General features: G+C 51.5%; 7 protein-coding genes across 7 annotated transcripts; 4 read left to right on the forward strand and 3 right to left on the reverse strand.

Moving 5' to 3' along the window:
• The first annotated feature begins 512 nt into the window (after positions 1 to 512).
• On the forward strand, positions 513 to 2871 carry BO83DRAFT_98161 (alpha-N-arabinofuranosidase). Its single transcript, XM_025537765.1, has 7 exons — positions 513 to 776; positions 844 to 1038; positions 1180 to 1292; positions 1341 to 1355; positions 1408 to 1496; positions 1554 to 1653; positions 1704 to 2871. Exons 1-7 carry the CDS (start codon positions 670 to 672, stop codon positions 2600 to 2602), a joined length of 1518 nt encoding a protein of 505 aa, XP_025385442.1. The 5' UTR covers positions 513 to 669; the 3' UTR covers positions 2603 to 2871.
• BO83DRAFT_439492 (uncharacterized protein) lies at positions 2645 to 3256 on the reverse strand (the record flags this gene model as incomplete). Its single annotated transcript, XM_025536182.1, has 3 exons — positions 2645 to 2906; positions 2967 to 3049; positions 3146 to 3256. 3 exons carry the CDS (start codon positions 3254 to 3256, stop codon positions 2852 to 2854), a joined length of 249 nt encoding a protein of 82 aa, XP_025385443.1. The 3' UTR covers positions 2645 to 2851.
• Positions 3257 to 4330: 1074 nt separating this feature from the next.
• BO83DRAFT_401052 (uncharacterized protein) lies at positions 4331 to 5230 on the forward strand (the record flags this gene model as incomplete). The annotated part of the gene is made up of 1 exon (XM_025533438.1): positions 4331 to 5230. One exon carries the CDS (start codon positions 4331 to 4333, stop codon positions 5228 to 5230), a length of 900 nt encoding a protein of 299 aa, XP_025385444.1.
• A 505-nt stretch (positions 5231 to 5735) lies between these two features.
• On the reverse strand, positions 5736 to 10415 carry BO83DRAFT_343039 (putative VPS9 domain protein). The gene is made up of 3 exons (XM_025528682.1): positions 10084 to 10415; positions 9773 to 10022; positions 5736 to 9715 (listed from the first exon to the last, which is right to left on the reverse strand). Exons 1-3 carry the CDS (start codon positions 10159 to 10161, stop codon positions 6126 to 6128), a joined length of 3918 nt encoding a protein of 1305 aa, XP_025385445.1. The 5' UTR covers positions 10162 to 10415; the 3' UTR covers positions 5736 to 6125.
• Positions 10416 to 10611: 196 nt separating this feature from the next.
• BO83DRAFT_380548 (mitochondrial 37S ribosomal protein uS11m) lies at positions 10612 to 11888 on the reverse strand. Its single transcript, XM_025531771.1, has one exon. It carries the CDS (start codon positions 11661 to 11663, stop codon positions 10956 to 10958), a length of 708 nt encoding a protein of 235 aa, XP_025385446.1. The 5' UTR covers positions 11664 to 11888; the 3' UTR covers positions 10612 to 10955.
• Positions 11889 to 11944: 56 nt separating this feature from the next.
• Positions 11945 to 13883, forward strand: tim44 (protein translocase subunit TIM44). Its single transcript, XM_025537766.1, has 2 exons — positions 11945 to 12993; positions 13050 to 13883. The coding sequence occupies exons 1-2, from the start codon at positions 12116 to 12118 to the stop codon at positions 13723 to 13725; spliced, it is 1554 nt and encodes a 517-aa protein (XP_025385447.1). The 5' UTR covers positions 11945 to 12115; the 3' UTR covers positions 13726 to 13883.
• Positions 13884 to 15849: 1966 nt separating this feature from the next.
• Positions 15850 to 19310, forward strand: BO83DRAFT_365984 (RIC1 family protein; the record flags this gene model as incomplete). The annotated part of the gene is made up of 4 exons (XM_025529694.1): positions 15850 to 16254; positions 16307 to 17701; positions 17750 to 18538; positions 18582 to 19310. Exons 1-4 carry the CDS (start codon positions 15991 to 15993, stop codon positions 19308 to 19310), a joined length of 3177 nt encoding a protein of 1058 aa, XP_025385448.1. The 5' UTR covers positions 15850 to 15990.
• Positions 19311 to 19551: the final 241 nt, after the last annotated feature.

Consider the following 19551-nt stretch of genomic DNA (forward strand, 5'->3'; position numbering starts at 1 on the left):
CCATTTATGAACATCTGGAGATTGAGCCGCGCTTTCCACGTGTGTAGCCATTCTATGGGCCATATTAACCTCATATCTCACTGAAAAGGACATGAGCATCTCGGTTAATTGAGATTTAAACGAGGCCGTCGGCGAGGAAGCCATTTAGGATCGTGTTCTAGGAATCTCAGGATCCAACACAACCGAAGCCACTAAATAACATGCTATGCGTGACCTATCGCTAACGACTACCCCGGTCAAGCCAAGTAACGCTTTGTCGATACGGGAATGGTATCAGTATGCACGGTTTCTGAACCAAGAAAAGATTTCCGTCTGACAAGCGTGCTGATTGATGGAATATTGCCGTGGCGTTGCCTCGGCTTGATCCCCAAGCCAACGGCGTAAGAGCACCATGCATCTCATCCACTCCCGACGCCCTAACAGACCATCATCGCGTGGTGCACACGAGAGGTCAGTCGCAGGTCTGGAATCACCCCGCAGGGGATTTCCCCGATTTATGCGGGACTCCAGGTAATAGCTCCCGCACATTAATATCTGTTGCTAGTCTGCCATCGTACTGGCTTTCGACAAATCCTCTCTGGTAGAGTTTACCGTCTTGATTTCCTCTATACCAATTCAGATTAGGTTATTATTTACCCTACTTGGAATTTTTGTCAAATCATTCGCGCCATGACCACCTTCACCAAGCTTAGTGACCAGGATGCGCCTAGTATTTCCATCCACCCAGAGAGGCGTCTTTCCAAGATCAATCCGAATATTTACGCGGGGTTTACAGAGTAGGTCCACTGGTCAAAAACTCATCTGCCTTGTGGGCATTCAAGCAGTGAGCTCACGTATTATCAGGCACATGGGCAGATGCATTTATGGAGGCATCTATGATCCAGGCAATCCACTGTCAGACGAGAATGGTTTCAGAAAGGATGTCCTCGAAGCTCTGAAGGAGCTCAACATCCCTGTTGTCCGTTACCCCGGTGGGAACTTCATGGCGACTTATCATTGGATCGATGGGGTTGGGCCGAAGGAGAAACGGCCTGCTAGGTATGTCCACATGATCATCTAGTGTGCATGGCATCTATTGTCGTACCTTATGTGGGGTCTTTGCTTTTATGCCCATTTCATAGGATGGATACCCTTCCATTCCAATAGCGATGTTGTAGGACTAACCCCATTGCTTGACAGACCTGAGCTGGCATGGCTGGGAACAGAGACCAACCAGTTCGGCACTGATGAATTCCTGAAATGGTGCGAAGTCCTAGGCACTGAGCCCTACTTCTGCCTGAACTTTGGAACTGGTAATGTGATCCGTCCTACTTGAAGCACAAGCGCTGACGTATGGCCAGGTACTCTTGACGAAGGTAACTTATCTCAACATCATACATGGCACATCACTAATGGGCTTTGATATAGCGCTGGCGTGGGTCGAGTACTGTAACGGTACTAAAGATACATACTATGCTAACCTTCGGCGGAAGAATGGTCGCGAGGAGCCATACAATGTATGATTCCCTATGCCCTATTCCTCAGGCTTCCCATGTACTCATTCAATGCTCCAGGTCAAATACTGGGCCCTGGGCAACGAGACCTGGGGTCCTTGGCAGGTCGAACAAATGACCAAGGAAGCATATGCTCACAAAGCTTATCAATGGGCCAAGGGTAAGCTATCTGTTGCTTTTCTCATAAACACCTACTAATACGGTCTATAGCCTTGAAGCTCCTTGATCCCAGCTTGATCTTGGTCCTCTGTGGACAAGACGGCACAGCTTCATGGGACTACTACACCCTCAAGCAATGCCTGCTCCCAGCACACTCCCCTCTATCTACCAGCACCGTACCTCTCATCGACATGCACAGCATCCATCTATACACGAGTTCTCCCTCTCATCTCCCCAACGTTACCGCTCCACTAGCCGCAGAGCGTGCCATCGAAATCACCTCATCTCTGATCGATCTCGCCCGAATCGAGAACGGGGTTCCACCCGACCAACACCGACCCACCATCTGCTTCGACGAATGGAACGTCTGGGATCCCATTCGCGCAGAGGGCAGCAAGGGTGCAGAGGAGTCCTACACCCTCTCCGACGCATTAGCCGTTGCCGTTTATTTGAATGTATTTGTCAGGAAAAGCAAAGACCTGGGCATGGCATGCATCGCGCAGAGCGTAAATGTCATCTCCCCACTCATGACAAGCAAAGATGGCATCATTAAGCAGACAACTTATTGGCCTTTGTACCTGTTCTCGAAGTATATGCGGGGATGGACTATCAGTGTGCATCTGTCTTGTGCTTCTTATGAAGGGGAGACTTCTCCCAAGTGGGTGCGCGGAGTCAAAGATACGCCTTGGTTGGATGTTAGCGCTACCCTCGGTGAGGATGGGTATGTGAATGTTGCGGTGGTCAATATTCACGAGGCTAAGGATATTACGAGCAACATTGATGGGCCGTCTGGGCCGATCTCGATCTTTGCCGTTACTGGGGAAAGCGTCCAGGCTTGTAATATGAATGGCAAAGAGGAGGTTGTGGTGACTGAGAGTACAGGGGAGGCGAAGGGACAATTTGTGTTCCCGAAACATTCTTTGACATTGCTGAGATGGAAGCTGGAGTAAATGAGGATTGGTAATTGCTATAGAGATGGGTTAAAGTTGGGTACTCTACAATGTCACACCGTGCCGTTCGATAGAATGCTATATGATTCATCCTTGTTGGTCTAAGATGACAGGATATCATACTCAGATGAACAACATTAATTACAATAGATCCCTCTCAGAATAGTACATAAAAGATCGTCCCATAATATCGTAACAAGTCACATCACATCTTTATAAGTCGTAATTCAGACATCAAAGTATCACCCTCTAACCAAAGGTCACATCATGAACAGTGCCATCGTCACCCAAGTGGATATTCATCCTAAGACACAAATCCATCAGCACTTGGACAGTAGGCATATAACAACAGGGGCAAACTAACCGCTCCGGCCTCATATCCATTGTTTTAGCATCACCAGGCTTAAGCACACGGTGTTGCTGGGGGAGGTCCTTCTTCGCGAATGACTAGATTACACGATATGTTAGCATCAGTCAAAAAGAAGGTCCGCCACACACAAGATACAGCAAATTTTAGCTCAACGAGAAGGAAGAGAGTCATACAGTCACATCACTCGACGACTCAGTGAGTTTCTTGCCCGCCAGCTTGTTGAGCCACTCCTCTTGGCTGGCACCACCAGAGGTGTTGTTGATCCCGGGAACGACGAGAGGCATGGTTGTACTTTGCTTTGTATTTGCTGAGTCGAGATAGATTCTTGGTCTTTGATGTAGCAGAAAAAGTAAGTGGAGATAAGACGATCTTGGGTATGATTGTGGAAGATAAGCCTGACAGGCACCCTTCATTGCTTATATATACTTTTTGTTACATTGGGACCCTGGCGATGACATCATTCCGGTGTATGGGGCTGGGCTGTGGCGGTGCTGATGACGTCGATCTGTTTCGGGATTAGCGCAATTAGGAGAGCGGCTGTCACATGCGTAGATATACTTTCTTGGGTTTTTGGATGGCTTCAATATTGTTGTTCATTCTTCAATTAATGAGGGTCATGTCATCAGATTACTATTGAACTTGAGTACTTCAGTGTCAGTAACTTGTGCAGATTACTGGTGGCACTATTGTACTATGACGTCCATACTCACTGCCCCAAAGGCAGAATATATCGCCAACATATATCGGTCTATACTCATTGTTCACCCGACTTTCACCTGATGTTTGAATGACTCATACAGTACATATTATGAATTCTGGAGACTGAATGAGAAGTGCACTACTAGTACCACCAATAGAGAAATACCCTTTTCAGGCGCTACTATGCTAACCCTAGTTTCCACATTTATACTTGAATCTAGGAAACCACAATCCAGCCGTGATTCTCAGAGCAGTTGCCTCTATTATTCGCCGATATCATTAAGCCGTGCTGCAACGGACAGATTACTTATTCTTTGATACTCTAAACCGTTCCTGACATGCTACTGATTCGACGCATTTGCTCTAATGGCAGCGATTATCAATATACAAGCTACTACCGTCATCCAATAGTTGTATTGCGCCTTCGATCTTTATACACACCACGCGTCCCATCATTAAACTCACTTGCCTGTGTCAGGAGAAGCCTGGCAAAACTATACAGCTGTTTGCTTCACAGCCCCGCGTTCCTGATGCTGTTAGCTTCTATTGTGCCCTTAAGGGCCACTACCGCTTCTAGAAGGACCCTGGGGCAGCAGTCGCGAACGTCTGCCGGGATACTGGAAAGCACGTACAGCTTGCTAAACAGAGACTATGGGGGCATGCACTTGTGGAACAGGAACAGTGAAGTTGTCAAACACCGGCTAGATACTGTTCTTAATGGTTTTGGTTATGCCAGGGACTCCCAGCTTGCAACTCGTTCAAACATCTCATCACAGGAAATGGTTACAAATGAGGACGGTGCAGCACAGGTTGGGGTATCTCAGGCGAACCTGCGTGTAGGCCCTCGGAGACCAGAGTTTATGAACCAGAATTGGATACCGCACTGGAGTTACCAGAAAAGCTCCATTGCTGCTGCGTGCATTTTTACGGCCGTCACAGTAATGGCTCTCACTTTCTTGGCTATTCTATCCATCAAGAAGGCCAAAAAAAGCTGGGAGCGACACAAACGTGAAAAGCAAGATTATGCAAACTCCGGTTACTCTGCTCTCTCCTTGCTCGAGGGAGGCCACAAAATGACTGCGACGAGCAGCAAGCAGATAAGCCGAGAGACTTTGATGTTTAGTAGAAGTCGCTCGCCATCTTCGACCTATCTCATTGAACAAGACGGCCCCTCCGTGACGAGAGTTTATCACACGAGCAGAAGCGTCTCTACCATTACGCTCGACTCACCCAGCTCTACCCTGGGAGATGCAGGCTCTACAACTGAGTTGAACGCAATACCGGAACGTCCAGCCAGCGCGTTAAAACGTTCCCGCCACGAACATCATGGCTCGAAGGCCAGATCAATCGTTGTCGTACCATCACCCTTGAGGGCATTCTCGGTGAAGCCGATGATACACCACACAGACCCAGCCTACGGCCTGGAGCGGACTTGTTTGAACGTCGAACATGAGGGCGGTAATGTCCCGTCGAACAGCAAACGTGACTCCGCTGGTGGTAACAGCTTGTTTAAACTTCCAGCGATCCAAAGAACAATGTCGCCTCTTTTCTCCTTTTGACTTACAGGACTATGGGATGGTGTGCTTGTTGGGTACGTGTTTGGTATAGTCACAAACGACTAGGAGTTGTATTTTCCAAGCCGGAATTGGAATTCAGAGACTTTATGTCTACTTTCCTTTTTCCTTTCTGTCCCTATAGGATATTCCTTCTCGTCGTGAACTCATGTACAAGGCCTTGTTGTTTACGAAAGTCCTTTTCAGGACGAACTAAAAAGAAGGCCATGCATCTTCTCAGTAGACAAAAGTTATCGAAAATAGGCCCATTTCCCTTCGTTCTAATCCGAAGTCCGCGAAATCTAATTATAGGAAAAGCCAAGGCCCAGCAAAGGAATGAGACAGCTTCTCTAACACAGCAGGCAACACACCAGCTACCCTCAGCTGAGCCATCTTTACTCCTAACTATACAACCCTAGTTCAAATTCAGAATACGGTAAAGTCAACCCGACACTAATCCATGAGCAAGCCACCACTTTCCTACAAATAAGATCACTCATATCATCACATCGTCGGATTTATATTAGTAATATATGAATATAGGTTAGGTTAACAACGCAGCTAAGCAGTCCTCTAGACGCATTACAAGCCGAGTGACAAAGCGACCAGACCAACCAACACAACACAACACAACGTCAAAGCAGACCAAGATCATAAATGGCAACATAGCACACAACACCGGTCAGTCAATCAATCAATCAATCGATAATAAGTCTACAGAGCTTGCCATTTATGAAAGGACCAGAAGAATGAAAGATTACCAGGTAAAGAAAGTGAAAAGCGAAACGCACTCAAATGAAAGGGGAAGAAAGCAAATACACCACACACCCGTACATGCATGATTTGTAGATAATGATAGGATGATACAACAGGGTGAATGGATAAATGAAAGTAAACAGATCTATCGCATCTCACGCACTCCACGTAAACACCGCTCTAGGCGCTTCCCTCGTTCGCGTTCTCGGACTAAGGTTGCTCGGACGAAGGAGCGGATGGCATCTCGTCCGACTTTCTCGCGCCAGGTGGTCCAGCCTGCTAGTTCGCCGACAACCACGTCCTTGTTCCAAGTGATTTCGCGGGAGAGACGGGCGATTTGGAGTTCGGAGTCCTGGATTTTGGTTTCGAGGTCGCGGACAGACTTTTGGCGGGATTCTTCGAGGCCTGGGAAATTGATGTTGAATTTCCGGGGAAGGGAAGAGGATACGAGGGATGAGCGGTTGCGGGAGAGGTTTCTGTTTGTGGAGGATAGGTTGTTTATGAGGGAAATGGGACGAGAGAGGGATGCTAGGATGGCGGTTGTGGTGTTGTCGATTGAGGTCAGGGCCGTGAGGAATTGAAGGAGAGGAGAAGAGTCGGAAGATGAAGTGGAGAGATGGGTTGCATAGCGGGTGAACGCGTCGACATAGGAGGCTGGTAGAGCGTTGGTCGGTTCCTTGAGGGTTGAGACAACGGAGGCACAGAGGGCCACGGCGTCTGCAATGTCGGATGCAGAGTTTTGGAGAGCGTGGCCGCGACGAAGCAGACTGCGAGTGTTGACGTGGACGGCGCGGACCATGTCCTGGGCATGAGAGACGAATTGCTCTGTCTCGCGCATGCCTTCGCGTGTGACGGGTTCGTAGTCGTCGTTGATGGACTCCGTGAGAACCTGGGCTTTGCGCTGCGAGCGGTCTGCCATCATCTCGGGCTGCAGTTCGGGAACCAAAAAGAATTCCCACAGCATCTCGTGAGTGGCGAAAGTTGGATGCGTGAGCAAGACCTTGAGGAACCTGTCGAGCTTCTCTTGCATGTCATGGAGCACAGAGCGGGACGGTTTGGAATGAACCTGGAAAGGGCTACGGAAGTCGGACAGAGACGGCATATAGGAAGCCGGATGCTCGATGGACAGGCACTTTGCAAGGTTCTCGAAGTCAGAAAACGTGCGACGGCATGTGGTAACTGTGAATGTTGTCCCTGACGCAGGACGGGACTCTGCTGAGTTGATGGTTGGGTTCGGGGCACCGGACTTGAGAACAAAGCGCACTGTCGCATCCTCAACAAAGTATGAGCGCACCACCGTCGTGACACGACCAGACTGCTCGTCGTAGGCTGATGGGGGGTGGGAGAGAAGGATGAGATCGTCAATGCGATTGCGCACTTCATCATCCTTAGCAAGTTCGACAGCAGTCAAACCACGGCTTTCTTTCAGATGAACATCAACTCTGGGGTCCATGAAAAGGATCCGGACCTGATCGATGCGGCCGTACTTGCTGGCCATCATGAGAGGGGTAAACCTTTTATCATTTGTTGCATTCGGATCACAGTCACATTCTTGCAAGAGGCGGATGGTAATTTCCGGATCGCTAACGATATGCAATAATGTATTGCCTCTAGAGTCGACATGATTATCGAGGCGCAAGGGCTTGCCATCACCTTGGGCAATTTGAGCGGCCGTGAGTGCTTCTTTCACCATCGAGTTGTAGTCCGGGTGATCGTAAGACCTGCATAGAGCGAAAAGTGGCGTCTGACCATGCTTGTCGCGTTGACACCACGGCAGCAGTCCTTCTAACCTATGCATTACCGATGGCGTGCTGAAGAGGTAGTGTGCAACCGTACGCCCATGCATGTCTGACTTCTGTAGGTACGATGCAATGGTGTGCTTATCCGTTGAACTGAATAGGAAGTTCAATAGAATGTCCACCATTTCGACATGAGCAAGCTGAACAGCAGCACTAAGTAATGTGGTTCCATTTGTATTTGTGTCCTCGAGAATATCCGCCAGCGGATAGTAATCTTGAAGGCTCAGCAGGTATTTCAAGGCGTCTGGCTGGCGGCTCTCTACGGCCATCATCGGAATCGAATCGCCTGCAGGATCTTGCGTTTTCGTCAATGTCTCAATTGAACTGTCCCCCTCAATCGCGCTTGAAATGGAGCCCATTCCCGTTGTCCGGGAAGCCAAAGATATCCCAGATGATTCAGACAGACTGCGGACATCCATGGAAACCTTCTTCACAGGGCGTCGGATTTCTTTCGGAGGGGCCGTGTTCGTCCACGTCTGGAAAGGAAACACATGAGAAAGGGGAGGTGGCTCTGACGGTTCCTCATCATGCGCCGTCCCACTGGGAGCATTCATTTCGAACGGTGCATCCTGCAAGAGCAAGGGCTCATGTGGACTTTGACAAAGATTATCCTCGTCATGCGTCCGAAACGCAACGGTTCTTTCTTCGGGCTCACATGGGACTTCGTCTAGCGACTCCTGATCGCCATTTGGCTCTAATATGGCCTTCATGTCCACGACACGTCCGCCTTTTGTTGCATTCCATAAGCGCCTGTTCCGAATACTGGCTCGCCGGAGACCCGCAGAATCCGTCACCAGATATGTAAGAACAGCCTCGAGAGTGCTCAGCGCATAGCCCATTTCACCACTGTCAACATCGTCGATGTATATGAAATGTTGCATGTACATCAGCCTCGCTTGCAGGTTCTTCACCTGGGATCTAATGACCACAACCAGCAGCAATGAAACCAGAATATCAGCGTTGATCGTTACCGGCGCGTATTGCTTTTCCGATGCAAGAGACCCCGCCCTATCGTAATTCCCAGGATAAGACAGGAGCTTGATTGTCTGAAGTAGAGTGTTCAACATGTCATGGGGGCACTTGGCGTCTAGCATTTTGCGGAACTCTTCCACTGCTCTCCCGATGCGCTGTAGCAATTCCCGTTTACCCTCTCGTCCACCATCGACAACTATGCCCACTTGCGAGATGTCGATGTTTTCCATATAACGAATCCTAGAGTCTAGCTCTGCATCCTCCGGCTGGCGGAAACTGCAAAGACGAGGGAAGAGAAGAGATTCGTGCACCTGCTCAGCGACGTAGCGCTCGATGAGCCTTTCCACTAACGGTCCCGTAAGATCGGTGGTGGCACCTAGAAAAGACAACTGCTGCTTATCCACTAAACGAAACAAGTCAATCGCAGCAGTAACAGCTGTCTCCAGACTTCGACGCATTAGATCCTCATCATCCTCGAAGTACTCTTCAGAGTTGAAGGGCAGGCCCTCCCTACTGCGAGAAGCAGAACTACGGATAGAAGCAGATTCATCGGCGGTTATCTCATTGTTGTTCTGCTTCCGTTCGTATTCGTCGAATATGAGGGGCGAACGAGACGGCGGAGGTGGCAACGGTTTCCCCAGCTCCTTTCCAAATTCCTTGAACAATCTCTCCAACCCAGGTTGCATCTGTCGGGCAATCATCGGGAAGTGCGCGAGGAGTTCTCCAAATGTCTTTATCTCCTTCTTCGGTGGCGACGAAACGGACTCGCTGGACTTTATGCCGTTGCCTATGATATCGCGCTTTGGTAGCATGCCCGGTACTACAGCAGTGACGATCTTTCCGGGATCGAATGAGCCGATCAACGGCCGTGAGATGTAGTAGATCAGCCATGGTTGCGAATCGTTGCTGTTGTTGTAGTACAGTGCATCAGATAACAGCTGGGCTTGGCTCAGGGACTTGAAGCCTAATTACAAGGGTCAGCGCATGTGCCACTCAGGAGACAAGCCGGACGCTTTCCCACCTTTGTTACTGTACACCGAGTTCTCCTTGATAATAACCGTGCGCCCGTTGACCGTCGTCACTTGTTTGGCCTTGCCCCGGCTATCTCGTATATTTGAGTCATCCTTTCCCCCGCCGGCACCGGTGGACACTGGTATTCGCAAGGTATGGCTTCCCAAGAATTCTTCGGATACGACGAGATCGGAGTAGTAGAGGGATGACTCGCGGTCGCGCGAGCCGACCAGCGATTCCGTGACAGGTACTAGGAGGACCTAAAGTGGGCATGTCAGAAGCTGGGCTCAGACCGGAGCCGATAGAGTTGGCGGGACATACATGATTCTCGGTGGGTATACACTGCCCCGGAACTGTGCTTCGGAAGAAGGCACGGAGGAAGGGATTTAGAGGGTGCATCCAAACGGTCTTGGACGACGGCCCAACACAGAATCACAGGCACTCATGAAGCCGTCTAGACCGGTCTCGAAGGGGGGATCCGCTGCTCGATCGTCGCAGAGGAGCAGCTCCGGCGCATGCGCCCGCAGGTAATTGGATACAGTGCAGTCTCAACGAAAGAGCTTAGGAAGAAAGCGCAAAGAACCAGTCGGAAGAGACAGAAGTCAACGTCACGATGGACAGGCTAGAAGCATAAGCTGAACGACGAGTGAGAGTGAGGGAGTTGTTGAGGACAAGAGGGGGGGGATCTCAGCCAACAGCTTTCGGAGTGGCAGTCCTGGGAGCTCCTCGCGCTATCCCCCTTTGGGTCGGCCTAGATCTCAGCCTGCCTCGCTCTTATGGAGATTTCCAAGACAAACTGCCCGACTACACGCCTTCATTTATAACATTCTTGCTAGGAGAAACTTTGAATTGATATACATTGCACCCGTAGAAACTCGCATCCTAAAAAAATAAATCCCATATATGCCGGGAACAGGCTGGCTAGTATACAAATAGAGAAAAGGAGCTGGTCCCTGAACCCTGAACCATTGCCCGAACTATTGCCACCCAACAAGAACGGTTCAGTTGATACAGTGTAGGGTCGCCATATGGTTGGACTGAGAAGAACCCTATTCCGGGGCATCTCTGATCAATCCCATCCCATCATCAGGTATCATGAAAGCATGCCCGTGTTCTTGTCTCAGACGTTCTAGCAAAGCACTTCTACCCGCGTCAGAACGACATAACAAACTTCGTCAACAAAATGCACCCCCTTAACCAAGACGGCGAACCCTGGGGCTTCTCGAACCACCAAACTTGAGTCTGGTGGAGTCGGTCACCCGACAAACCAAGCCGCGGATGTTCCTTCCTTCGTTACCGAGCAAAACCTTGGTGACAGCCTCACGGCCTTGTCCGAAATCACGGAAGATAATTTCCAAGCGCTTGATTTCCAACAAAAAGCCCCTTTCTTGTATCTGGCCAAAGACGTGCGACGCCAGCTGGTGGGCGGCTTCGTAACCGGAACGCTTAGACTTGCGGAATCCAAGGTGACCGCAGCTCTTAGCCAACATTGGGTCTCCATTCGGCCGTGTCAATGTCATGATGGTGTTGTGCTTGTGGCAGTAGACATGTAGGTGGTAAGGAGGAGACCGATCGGCATACGGCTGGTTGATCAACTCTGCTTCCAGGCTCTCGGCCATCCGGGAGTAGTCACGACTCACACCCTGGTTTGAGCGAACCTTCTCACCCTGCATCATCTTGGTGATCGCAGAGAATGATGCATTCTCTTGGGCAGGTTGCTTCTCCGCAGAGGTGTTCAAGATCTCTCTCTCGATTTGACGGGTCTTCTCCTTTGCATTTTCGAGGATCGCGGGAGTCGATGAAAAGGGTCTCGTAAGACGGAAAGCAGGGGCACGGATCTGACACGAGCGGCCAACGGTAGGCAGAGCCCTCGACAGGGCAGTAACGAATGTCGAGTTCATCTTTGCGGTGTCGTCAATCGAGGAGGATGTCGGGGAGATACGGCTAGGCGGCGGGTGAAAGGACCGAACGTGGCCGTTATACCAGCCAACGGAATTGAAACGCGGAGCAAGATGAAAATCAACTCCGGACAGACAATGGAAATTGTCGTGATTGCAAATAGCCGGAGGTGGCTCCAAGTCGAAGATGCGGCGCAAGTCTGGGCCGGAACGACAGGGCGGCGGAAAAGGGCCGAATTTTCGACGGGCTTGGCGTCCAGCATCTCAACTTTTTTCCCTTCTCGCTCGTTCTGACACCAGCTGCCGACATCGCTTCCTCGCTCTTCCTCATCCACCTCCCCCTTCAACCTCAACCTCAACTCAGTCCTCCCACCTTATCTTCGGGGTTGGCGAACACGCAGATCTTATATTTTTCCTTGGTTTCACTTCGGTTCTTGTTTTAATAGTCGCATAGCATGATCTCGGCTACCAGGATGTCGGTCACCGCGCGGGCGGCCACCCTACGGTCTCAGGTGCCGACTCTGAAGACCGCTGCTGTGTCCCAGCGCTCTTTGATTCAGTCCTGCTCTTACGCTACATCACGAAACTCCCTCTTGAACAGCCAGCGCGCGGACCGTCCCGTTTCTCAACTCGTTTCCCCGTTCGCTGCTCTCCCTCTGACCAGATCCTTCCACGTCGTCGCCCCTCGCTTGCAACAGCAGCAGCAGAAGGATAAGCAGGAGCAACAAGAAAAGCAGGAGAAGCAGTCGGAAGAGCCCAATCAGGAGAAAGAGGAGAAGAGCGAAGAGGAGTCGAAGAAGGAAGGAAAGAAGGATGCGCCTCCGCCGCCCCCCCATGGTGACAAGTCTCCCTGGCAGGTGTTCAGAGAGACTCTCCAGACGGAGTTCAAGGCTTCGAAGGAGTGGAATGAGTCGACAAAGGCTCTTGCTTCGTCTGCTCACCAGTTCTCCGAGAACGAGAACATCAAGAAGGCTCGTGCCGCTTATGAAGCCGCTTCTGGAGCCGCCACCTCCAAGACTGCGACTGCCCTCAAGACCACCGGAAAGGCCATTGGCACTAGTGCCGCATGGACCTGGAACACTCCTGTTGTCAAGGGTATCAGAAAGGGTGTCAACGTCACTGGCTCTGGTATTGAGAAGGTCACAAGACCTGTCAGAGAAACCGAGGCTTACAAGAGTGCCGTGGGTGGTGTGAAGAATGCCATCGATGATGGTAGCAGCTCTCGCTACGGTGGTTACATCGAGAAGGAGGAGCGTCGGAAGCAGCGCAAGCTGCGTGAAGAGGCTGAGCTCAAGGCTGGACGCCGTGTGGAGCCGATGGTTGAGGATCCCAAGTGAGTCATGTTTAGTAGATTATGTGAAGGAGATCTCTAACAGTTATCCACTCTAGTGCCGGAACCCACGTTACCCTCCACAAGGACTCTGCCTGGAAGGAATCGTGGCGCGACTTCAAGGACTCCAACCCTATGATGCAGAAGCTCTTCACCCTTAAGGAGTCCTACGAGGAGTCGGAGAACCCCTTGATCAGCACCGCGCGCAGCATTTCCGACCGTGTTGCTGGTTTCTTCGCCGAAAACGAGACCGCTCGTGTCATCAAGAAGTTCCGTGAGATGGACCCCAACTTCCAGATGGAAGCCTTCCTCAGAGAGATGCGTGAATACATCCTGCCCGAAGTGCTTGACGCCTACGTCAAGGGAGACGTTGAGACCCTGAAGCTGTGGCTCTCCGATGCTCAGTTCCATGTCTACGCTGCTCTTGCCCAGCAGTACACTACTGCCGGCCTTAAGTCGGATGGCCGTATCCTCGATGTCCGTGGCGTTGATGTTTCCCACGCCCGCATGCTGGAGCCCGGCGACATCCCCGTCTTCGTTGTGACTTGCCGCTCCCAGGAGGTTCACGTTTACAAGAACGTGAAGACGGGCGAGCTGGCTGCCGGCATGGAGGATAAGGTCCAGCTAGTCACCTATGCCATCGGTCTGACACGGATACCCGAGGATGTCAACAACCCGGAGACCCGGGGTTGGAGATTGATCGAGCTGCAGAAGGCCGCTCGTGACTACATCTAAGCCATTCGAAATATCCTTCTTACACCTCCCTCGCCTTACCTCGACGCTCAACGATCACAACACCTGCTTGATTTTGGTCTATGACATGCCTCTATTCTCTTCTCGATTGTTTTGATATCATCCGACTGTACAATATTGATTTTTGTTAAAATAGAGACCAGGCGGAACTGGCGCTTCATGGAACCGTCTGTGATAGTAACTTGATTAATCTTGCTGGGCGCCTTTCTTACCATCCTTCTCCCACTTTTGTGATATCCTCACTCACCCTCTGCTGGACTCCGATCCAGCTTCACTGGCGTCCGCTAAAAGAGTATATCATATATATACATCTGCGCAGTGGGCCTTGTGCTTCCATTCGGGCGTTTCGGGAGTTGTGTTTACTCGCTTTGCAACCTCACCCTCCACTCTTCTGATGAAATCTTTGCATTGGCTCAGTGCTTGTTGTCTTGTTCCTTTATGTTGAGTGGCCGTTAGGCCTCTCTGGTGGTTTTGATAAGCGAGTCTAGGTGTTATGTGGCCTGAATCTGGCGACATGAAGTGGATCATTATGAGTTTTTGTAAATACAGCTGTGAAACGAAAGAAATATGTTCCTCTTAACAAGACAGATTTGTCAGACAAGTATAGCGGTGTGTCTATTCGCTTCCATAATTAAGATGATCATACATTGCACGTATACGAGGTCGAGAGCGCGACAATGGTTTTTGATGAAATGAACAAATAAAGCTCCGAAACACTAACACATATAGGATATCCCGTTTACTGGTTTCCACGTCCGGCACCACCGCCCATCATGTTCCGAGCCCTGGAAGATACATGTTAGTTGCAATGCAGTAGACTGATATGTCATGTCACTTACATTTCGGCAATGTTGGGGTCACTCATCAAAGAGGACATGTCGGGCATACCACCGCCACGGCCGTAGTTCTCAGCCATCTGTCTCAGCTGGGGGTTGCTCATGAGGTTGTTAAGCATATCAGGGTTGCTCATCAGGTTCTGGGCCATGCTGGCGAACATAGGGTTGCTCATGATGGAGCTGAGGTCGGGCATACCGCCGCCGCCACCACCACCTCCTCCGAGCATGCTAGCAAGGGAAGAGAGATCAGGCATACCGCCACCACCGCGGGAAGCACCAGCAGCATCATCAACGGCATCAGCGGGAGGCTCGGTGCTACGCTTGGCCTCCTCGATCTTGCGCTTAGTAGTCTCCAGACCCCGCTTCATGGCCTCACTACCACCGTTGCCCTCGGCCTCAATACCCTTCTCGTAGGCCTCCTTAGCACCGTGGTAATCAGCCAAGTCGAAACGAGCCAGTCCCAGACGGCTCCAGGCCTTGGAGTACTTGGGGTCAACAGCAGTGGCGAGCTCGGCATCCTCGGCCGCCTTCTCGTGCTGTCCAGCCGCGGAATAGGCAGCAGCCCGGTTGGAGAGGTAGATGGGGTTCGAGGGAGCAATAGCCAGAGCCTGGGTGTAGAGGTCGATAGCGGTGGTGTAGTCCTTGCGGGCCATGGCACCGTTACCCTCGGACTTCAGCTTATCGGACTCGGGGGTGGGAGCGCCAGCCGCGGGCTTCTGGCTTTCGGCAGACTTGGCAGAGTCGCCGGTGGGCTTGTTGCGAAGCTTCTCGTAGACACTGTAGATGCTGGCCAGAGACTGCCCACCCACGGCATCCTTCACAGCAGCCTCGTTGGAGGGATCAACCTTGAAGGTATCGGCGATACAGGACTGGGCGATCTCGATGGAATCGGCATCGTCGGCGGTCAGGGTGCCATCCTTCAAGCTGGCACCGAGGAAGTCAATGATGGCAAGCGCGAGGCGCTTCTTGGACTCTGTGGGAGCCTAGAGAGAGGGAAGTTAGGTCCTCATCATAGCTACAGAATGATCGGCTGCGCAAAAAAATCAATCTTACCATTGTGTGAGGTATAAGGGGGTATCACAGAGAACGGAAATGTCTTATCACGAGCAAAGCAAAGGCGTCGCGGGGGGGGGAAATTGGATGCGGGGGCTTGCAGAATGTTTGGCCTGTTTGTCACCGGAGCTTCCCTGCACGTGATACCCCGTGCTCCCGAGCTGGATCCAATCCATATCCACGTCCCCAACCGTCATCTTCATCCATCGCTGTCAGTGAGACTCTTGGGTGGATATGGTCGGTACTCGCGGGATCGCATCTGTCCCGACTCCGACGGTTTAAGATTTCCGCGTCTGACGAAGATGACTCGATGTGAACTTGTTGATATACTCCGTGACTCTCGCGCCTGTGTCGAGCCATGTACTGGCCCAATGGAGTTCCCCGGGTCTATGCGATCAATGGCCCTGCAATCCCGGTTACGATCTCCGAAGATGATGATTCAATAGAGTACGAGAGCTCTGCGGAGCAGGGCTTGTCGTTGAGAGAAAATGAAGCCGACAAACCGACGGGGACGACGGACTCGGCCTGGGCGGATGAGCCCATTACGGGGCTTTGCGTTTCCAGGAGTGGGTTCATGTTTGCGACGATGACTGATTCGTCAATTGCTATATGGCAGACTAGAGTAGGTTCCTATTCTTGAAACTTGTAAGATGCGCATGTTGACAAGCAGTTAGCCCACCGCTGTTGTAGCTGCGGTTGCTCGGTCCGCCTCTTCCCTGGAGAACTATGGGCCTAATGTAGCTCTCCTGATGCACCCAGATTCGACCATTCTCGTTGCTCAGACGCTAAATGGATACCTTTTGACGTATACGATTGCTGTGGGCCCTACCACTCGTGTGTATCAACACCACTTCGATCAAACCAGTTCGACTCGCCGTCAGCAGCTTGCGCGCTTAACAGCCGAGGAAGAGGCCACTGGCATTCGAGATGTCAGCATTCGTTTTAGAATGGCGATCAAGATAGAGTCGGGCATTGCGAAAGCCCTTGCGTTGGACAATGAACTCGTCGTCGCCACGGTGAAGCCGGCTGCCATTCAGTGCATTCGGTGGATGCCTGATGCAGACGGCTCACAGACCCAGTCTGAGCTTCTGAGCCGTGTCCTGGGTGTGTCCAAGCGCACATCTATTACGGATATGGTGTATGATCGAGCTATCAATCTGCTAGTATGGATTACCAACGAAGGTCAGGCGTATGCCGTCCAGCGCACTCCGGAAGGCACAACGGATTCGGAGACTCCCAGGAAGCTTTTCCAAGGACATTGCTTCCACAATCCCGAGGATGAGGGTATGAAAGCCATGAAAGTTGCGGTCAATGCCCGCTTCTCGCTTCTTACTGTCAACTGCGCGAACGGCGAAATTCTGGTATACACGGCTAAAGACTACATGGGGAATGTTCCTCTCTCGCATCGGCTTCAACTGCCAGCTTCCCTTGCTACAACCGGCAACCTGTCATTCATGTCCTATTCGCCAGACGGCTACTGCCTCTTTGCAGGCTATGAGCGTGGATGGACGACATGGAGTGTGTTTGGCAAGCCCGGTGGGACCAGCTTCACGGCAGATCGGACTCTTGCCAAGTCGAACGATGAGGACTGGGTGACTGGGGTTTCTCACGGCTGCTGGATTGGCGGGGGGGCTGAAATTATCCTTACGGGTCAGAATGATCGCCGATTGTGGATACTGGAAACCGCTCGCAGCGCCTTGACGGGCTGCTACTCTTCTGCGAACCTGGCTCGGGGTCTCTTGCAAACCGGGACGGAGATTATTCTCTACCGCGGCCACGACCTACCCGATCTCATGACTATCTCGGGTAAGGATTCGCTCTGGCACCATGCGCAATATCCTCCATCCTATCTGCATTCCCAGTGGCCCATTCGATCCAGCGTCGTCTCGCAGGACGGGAGGTACGTAGCCATTGCTGGCCGGCGTGGACTTGCACACTATAGCGTGAACAGCGGCCGCTGGCGAGTGTTTGAGGACTCCAAGATTGAGAATTCGTTTGCCGTCAGAGGCGGCATGTGCTGGTACGGACACATTCTGATTGCTGCCATCGACAACGATGGATCTTATGAGGTGAGTCAACAGAGATGAGTGTGCACCAAGTACTAATTATCGTCACAGCTCCGGCTCTACTCCCGAGAGAGTCCCCTGAACAACCATACAATCTTGCATATAGAATACCTACCTTCGCCTGTCGTCTTCATCGGGCCGTCAGGCGAAGACTCCCTTCTTGTCTATACCTATGATAATATCCTCTACCACTATATCATCAACTCTGCACACTCCCGAATAACACTGGTCCCGGTTGGTCAGATTGCTTTTCATGGCATCGTGCGGGCACCGACCCGCGTGCGAGCGATCAGCTGGATTTTGCCTGAGGATCAGATGCGTAAGTGTGCTGCTTCTGGGTGGTTACGTTTACTGACTGCAGTAGGTAATGGCGATCCATCACAGGATGTCAAGGTCGCATCAGTGCTCTTGTTGGTCGACGGCAACTTGGTTCTGCTGCAGCCATCGACGTCGGAGACCGGAGAGCTAAAGTACGACATGCGTGTGGTATCGCACGAAGTCGAGTACTACATTCTGATGAGGGACCAGTTGTCCTTCAACTTTGCGCCATCTGTGGACGAGTCAGTCCCGGCTAGTCCGGCAGCCGAGATGGCGTTGAACATGTATCACAGCAACCTGTCGCTGCGGGACTCGCTGTGGACGTTCTGCGGGAAAGAACTCCTTTCATGGAGCGATGTGCAAGATGTGCTGCACCGGGAAGACGTAGCGAAACCGCTCGAGGTACCGCTAGACTTTTATCCTCTGTCAGTTCTACTGAATAAGGGCATCGTGCTGGGAGTGGAGGCAGAGATGACCCAGCGCCGCGATGTCACGTTCTCCGTGCTGAAATTTGCCATCCGAGTAAGTTGTTACCTGGTCTTCAAGACTGCTGCTGACTGTATAGACACACCTGTTCCTTCCATACTTCCTCCAACATAGCCTGACACATGGCGACATGCCAGCAGCGCTGTCGTTATGCCAACATTTCTCCCACCTCTCCTACTTCCCGCACGCCCTAGAAGTCCTGCTGCACCATGTCCTCGACGATGAAGTCGACAACGCCAGCAAGGACAGCAAGGCCGACGACCCATCACAGAAACACAGCCCCCTCCTCCCGACGGTCATATCGTTCCTCCAGGCATCCCTACCCGCCACCGTATACCTCGACATTGTCGTCCAGTGCACACGCAAAACCGAACTCCGGTCCTGGCGCACCCTGTTCACATACCTCCCTCCCCCGAAGGATCTGTTCGAGCAAGCACTCAAGCTCAACTCCCTCAAAACAGCAGTAGGCTATCTCCTAGTGCTGCAGGCATTCGAAGATGAAGACGACGACCACGACTCGCCTATCGAGGACTATGTCGTCCGTCTGATGTACCTCGCATCGCGGAAGAACGACTGGGAGCTGTGTGCAGAGCTGGCTCGGTTTTTAATAGCGCTCGACGGATCAGGCGATATGCTGCAACGGGCCGTGACGCGCGCGGGGCTACGAGATGGCAATCTACCAGGGACGGGACTGAACGGGTCAGGAACGAGCGTGAAGGGGCTAGGACTGGCGATCCGCACGCCATCATGGTCATCACTATCACCGACATCATTGTCCCCGCGACCTGAATCAGACCGTCATGCCTAACCTTATACAAGTGTACATAATATCACAATACAAGAAAACAACAGAAGACATAGACACTTTTACTTTCATTCACATACAAACATAATAATAAAAAGTTCATATCATATAGCCACACCCTCAACCCTAACAACCCCAATCTCCCCAACCAAACTGGTATAATAACCCCCTCTCCCCTTCCCATACTCCTCCCCCGCCCCAAAACACACCCCATCTCCCTCCCGGAGACAAAGAAATTAACCCC

Source organism: Aspergillus eucalypticola (genome assembly GCF_003184535.1).
Source record: "Aspergillus eucalypticola CBS 122712 chromosome Unknown BO83scaffold_22, whole genome shotgun sequence".
NCBI lineage: Eukaryota > Fungi > Ascomycota > Eurotiomycetes > Eurotiales > Aspergillaceae > Aspergillus > Aspergillus eucalypticola.

What these genes read in the sequence shown, in the direction of transcription:
- BO83DRAFT_98161 (XM_025537765.1), top strand. Translation starts at nt 670, where the DNA reads ATGACCACCTTCACCAAGCTTAGTGACCAGGATGCGCCTAGTATTTCC. An exon ending in ATTTACGCGGGGTTTACAGA is followed by an intron (nt 777 to 843) that starts GTAGGTCCACTG and finishes ACGTATTATCAG; the next exon opens with GCACATGGGCAGATGCATTT. An exon ending in GTCGCGAGGAGCCATACAAT is followed by an intron (nt 1,497 to 1,553) that starts GTATGATTCCCT and finishes TCAATGCTCCAG; the next exon opens with GTCAAATACTGGGCCCTGGG.
- BO83DRAFT_343039 (XM_025528682.1), bottom strand. Translation starts at nt 10,161, where the DNA reads ATGCACCCTCTAAATCCCTTCCTCCGTGCCTTCTTCCGAAGCACAGTT. An exon ending in GTATACCCACCGAGAATCAT is followed by an intron (nt 10,023 to 10,083) that starts GTATGTCCCGCC and finishes TGCCCACTTTAG; the next exon opens with GTCCTCCTAGTACCTGTCAC. An exon ending in CTCGGTGTACAGTAACAAAG is followed by an intron (nt 9,716 to 9,772) that starts GTGGGAAAGCGT and finishes CCTTGTAATTAG; the next exon opens with GCTTCAAGTCCCTGAGCCAA.
- tim44 (XM_025537766.1), top strand. Translation starts at nt 12,116, where the DNA reads ATGATCTCGGCTACCAGGATGTCGGTCACCGCGCGGGCGGCCACCCTA. An exon ending in CCGATGGTTGAGGATCCCAA is followed by an intron (nt 12,994 to 13,049) that starts GTGAGTCATGTT and finishes TATCCACTCTAG; the next exon opens with TGCCGGAACCCACGTTACCC.
- BO83DRAFT_380548 (XM_025531771.1), bottom strand. Translation starts at nt 11,663, where the DNA reads ATGAACTCGACATTCGTTACTGCCCTGTCGAGGGCTCTGCCTACCGTT.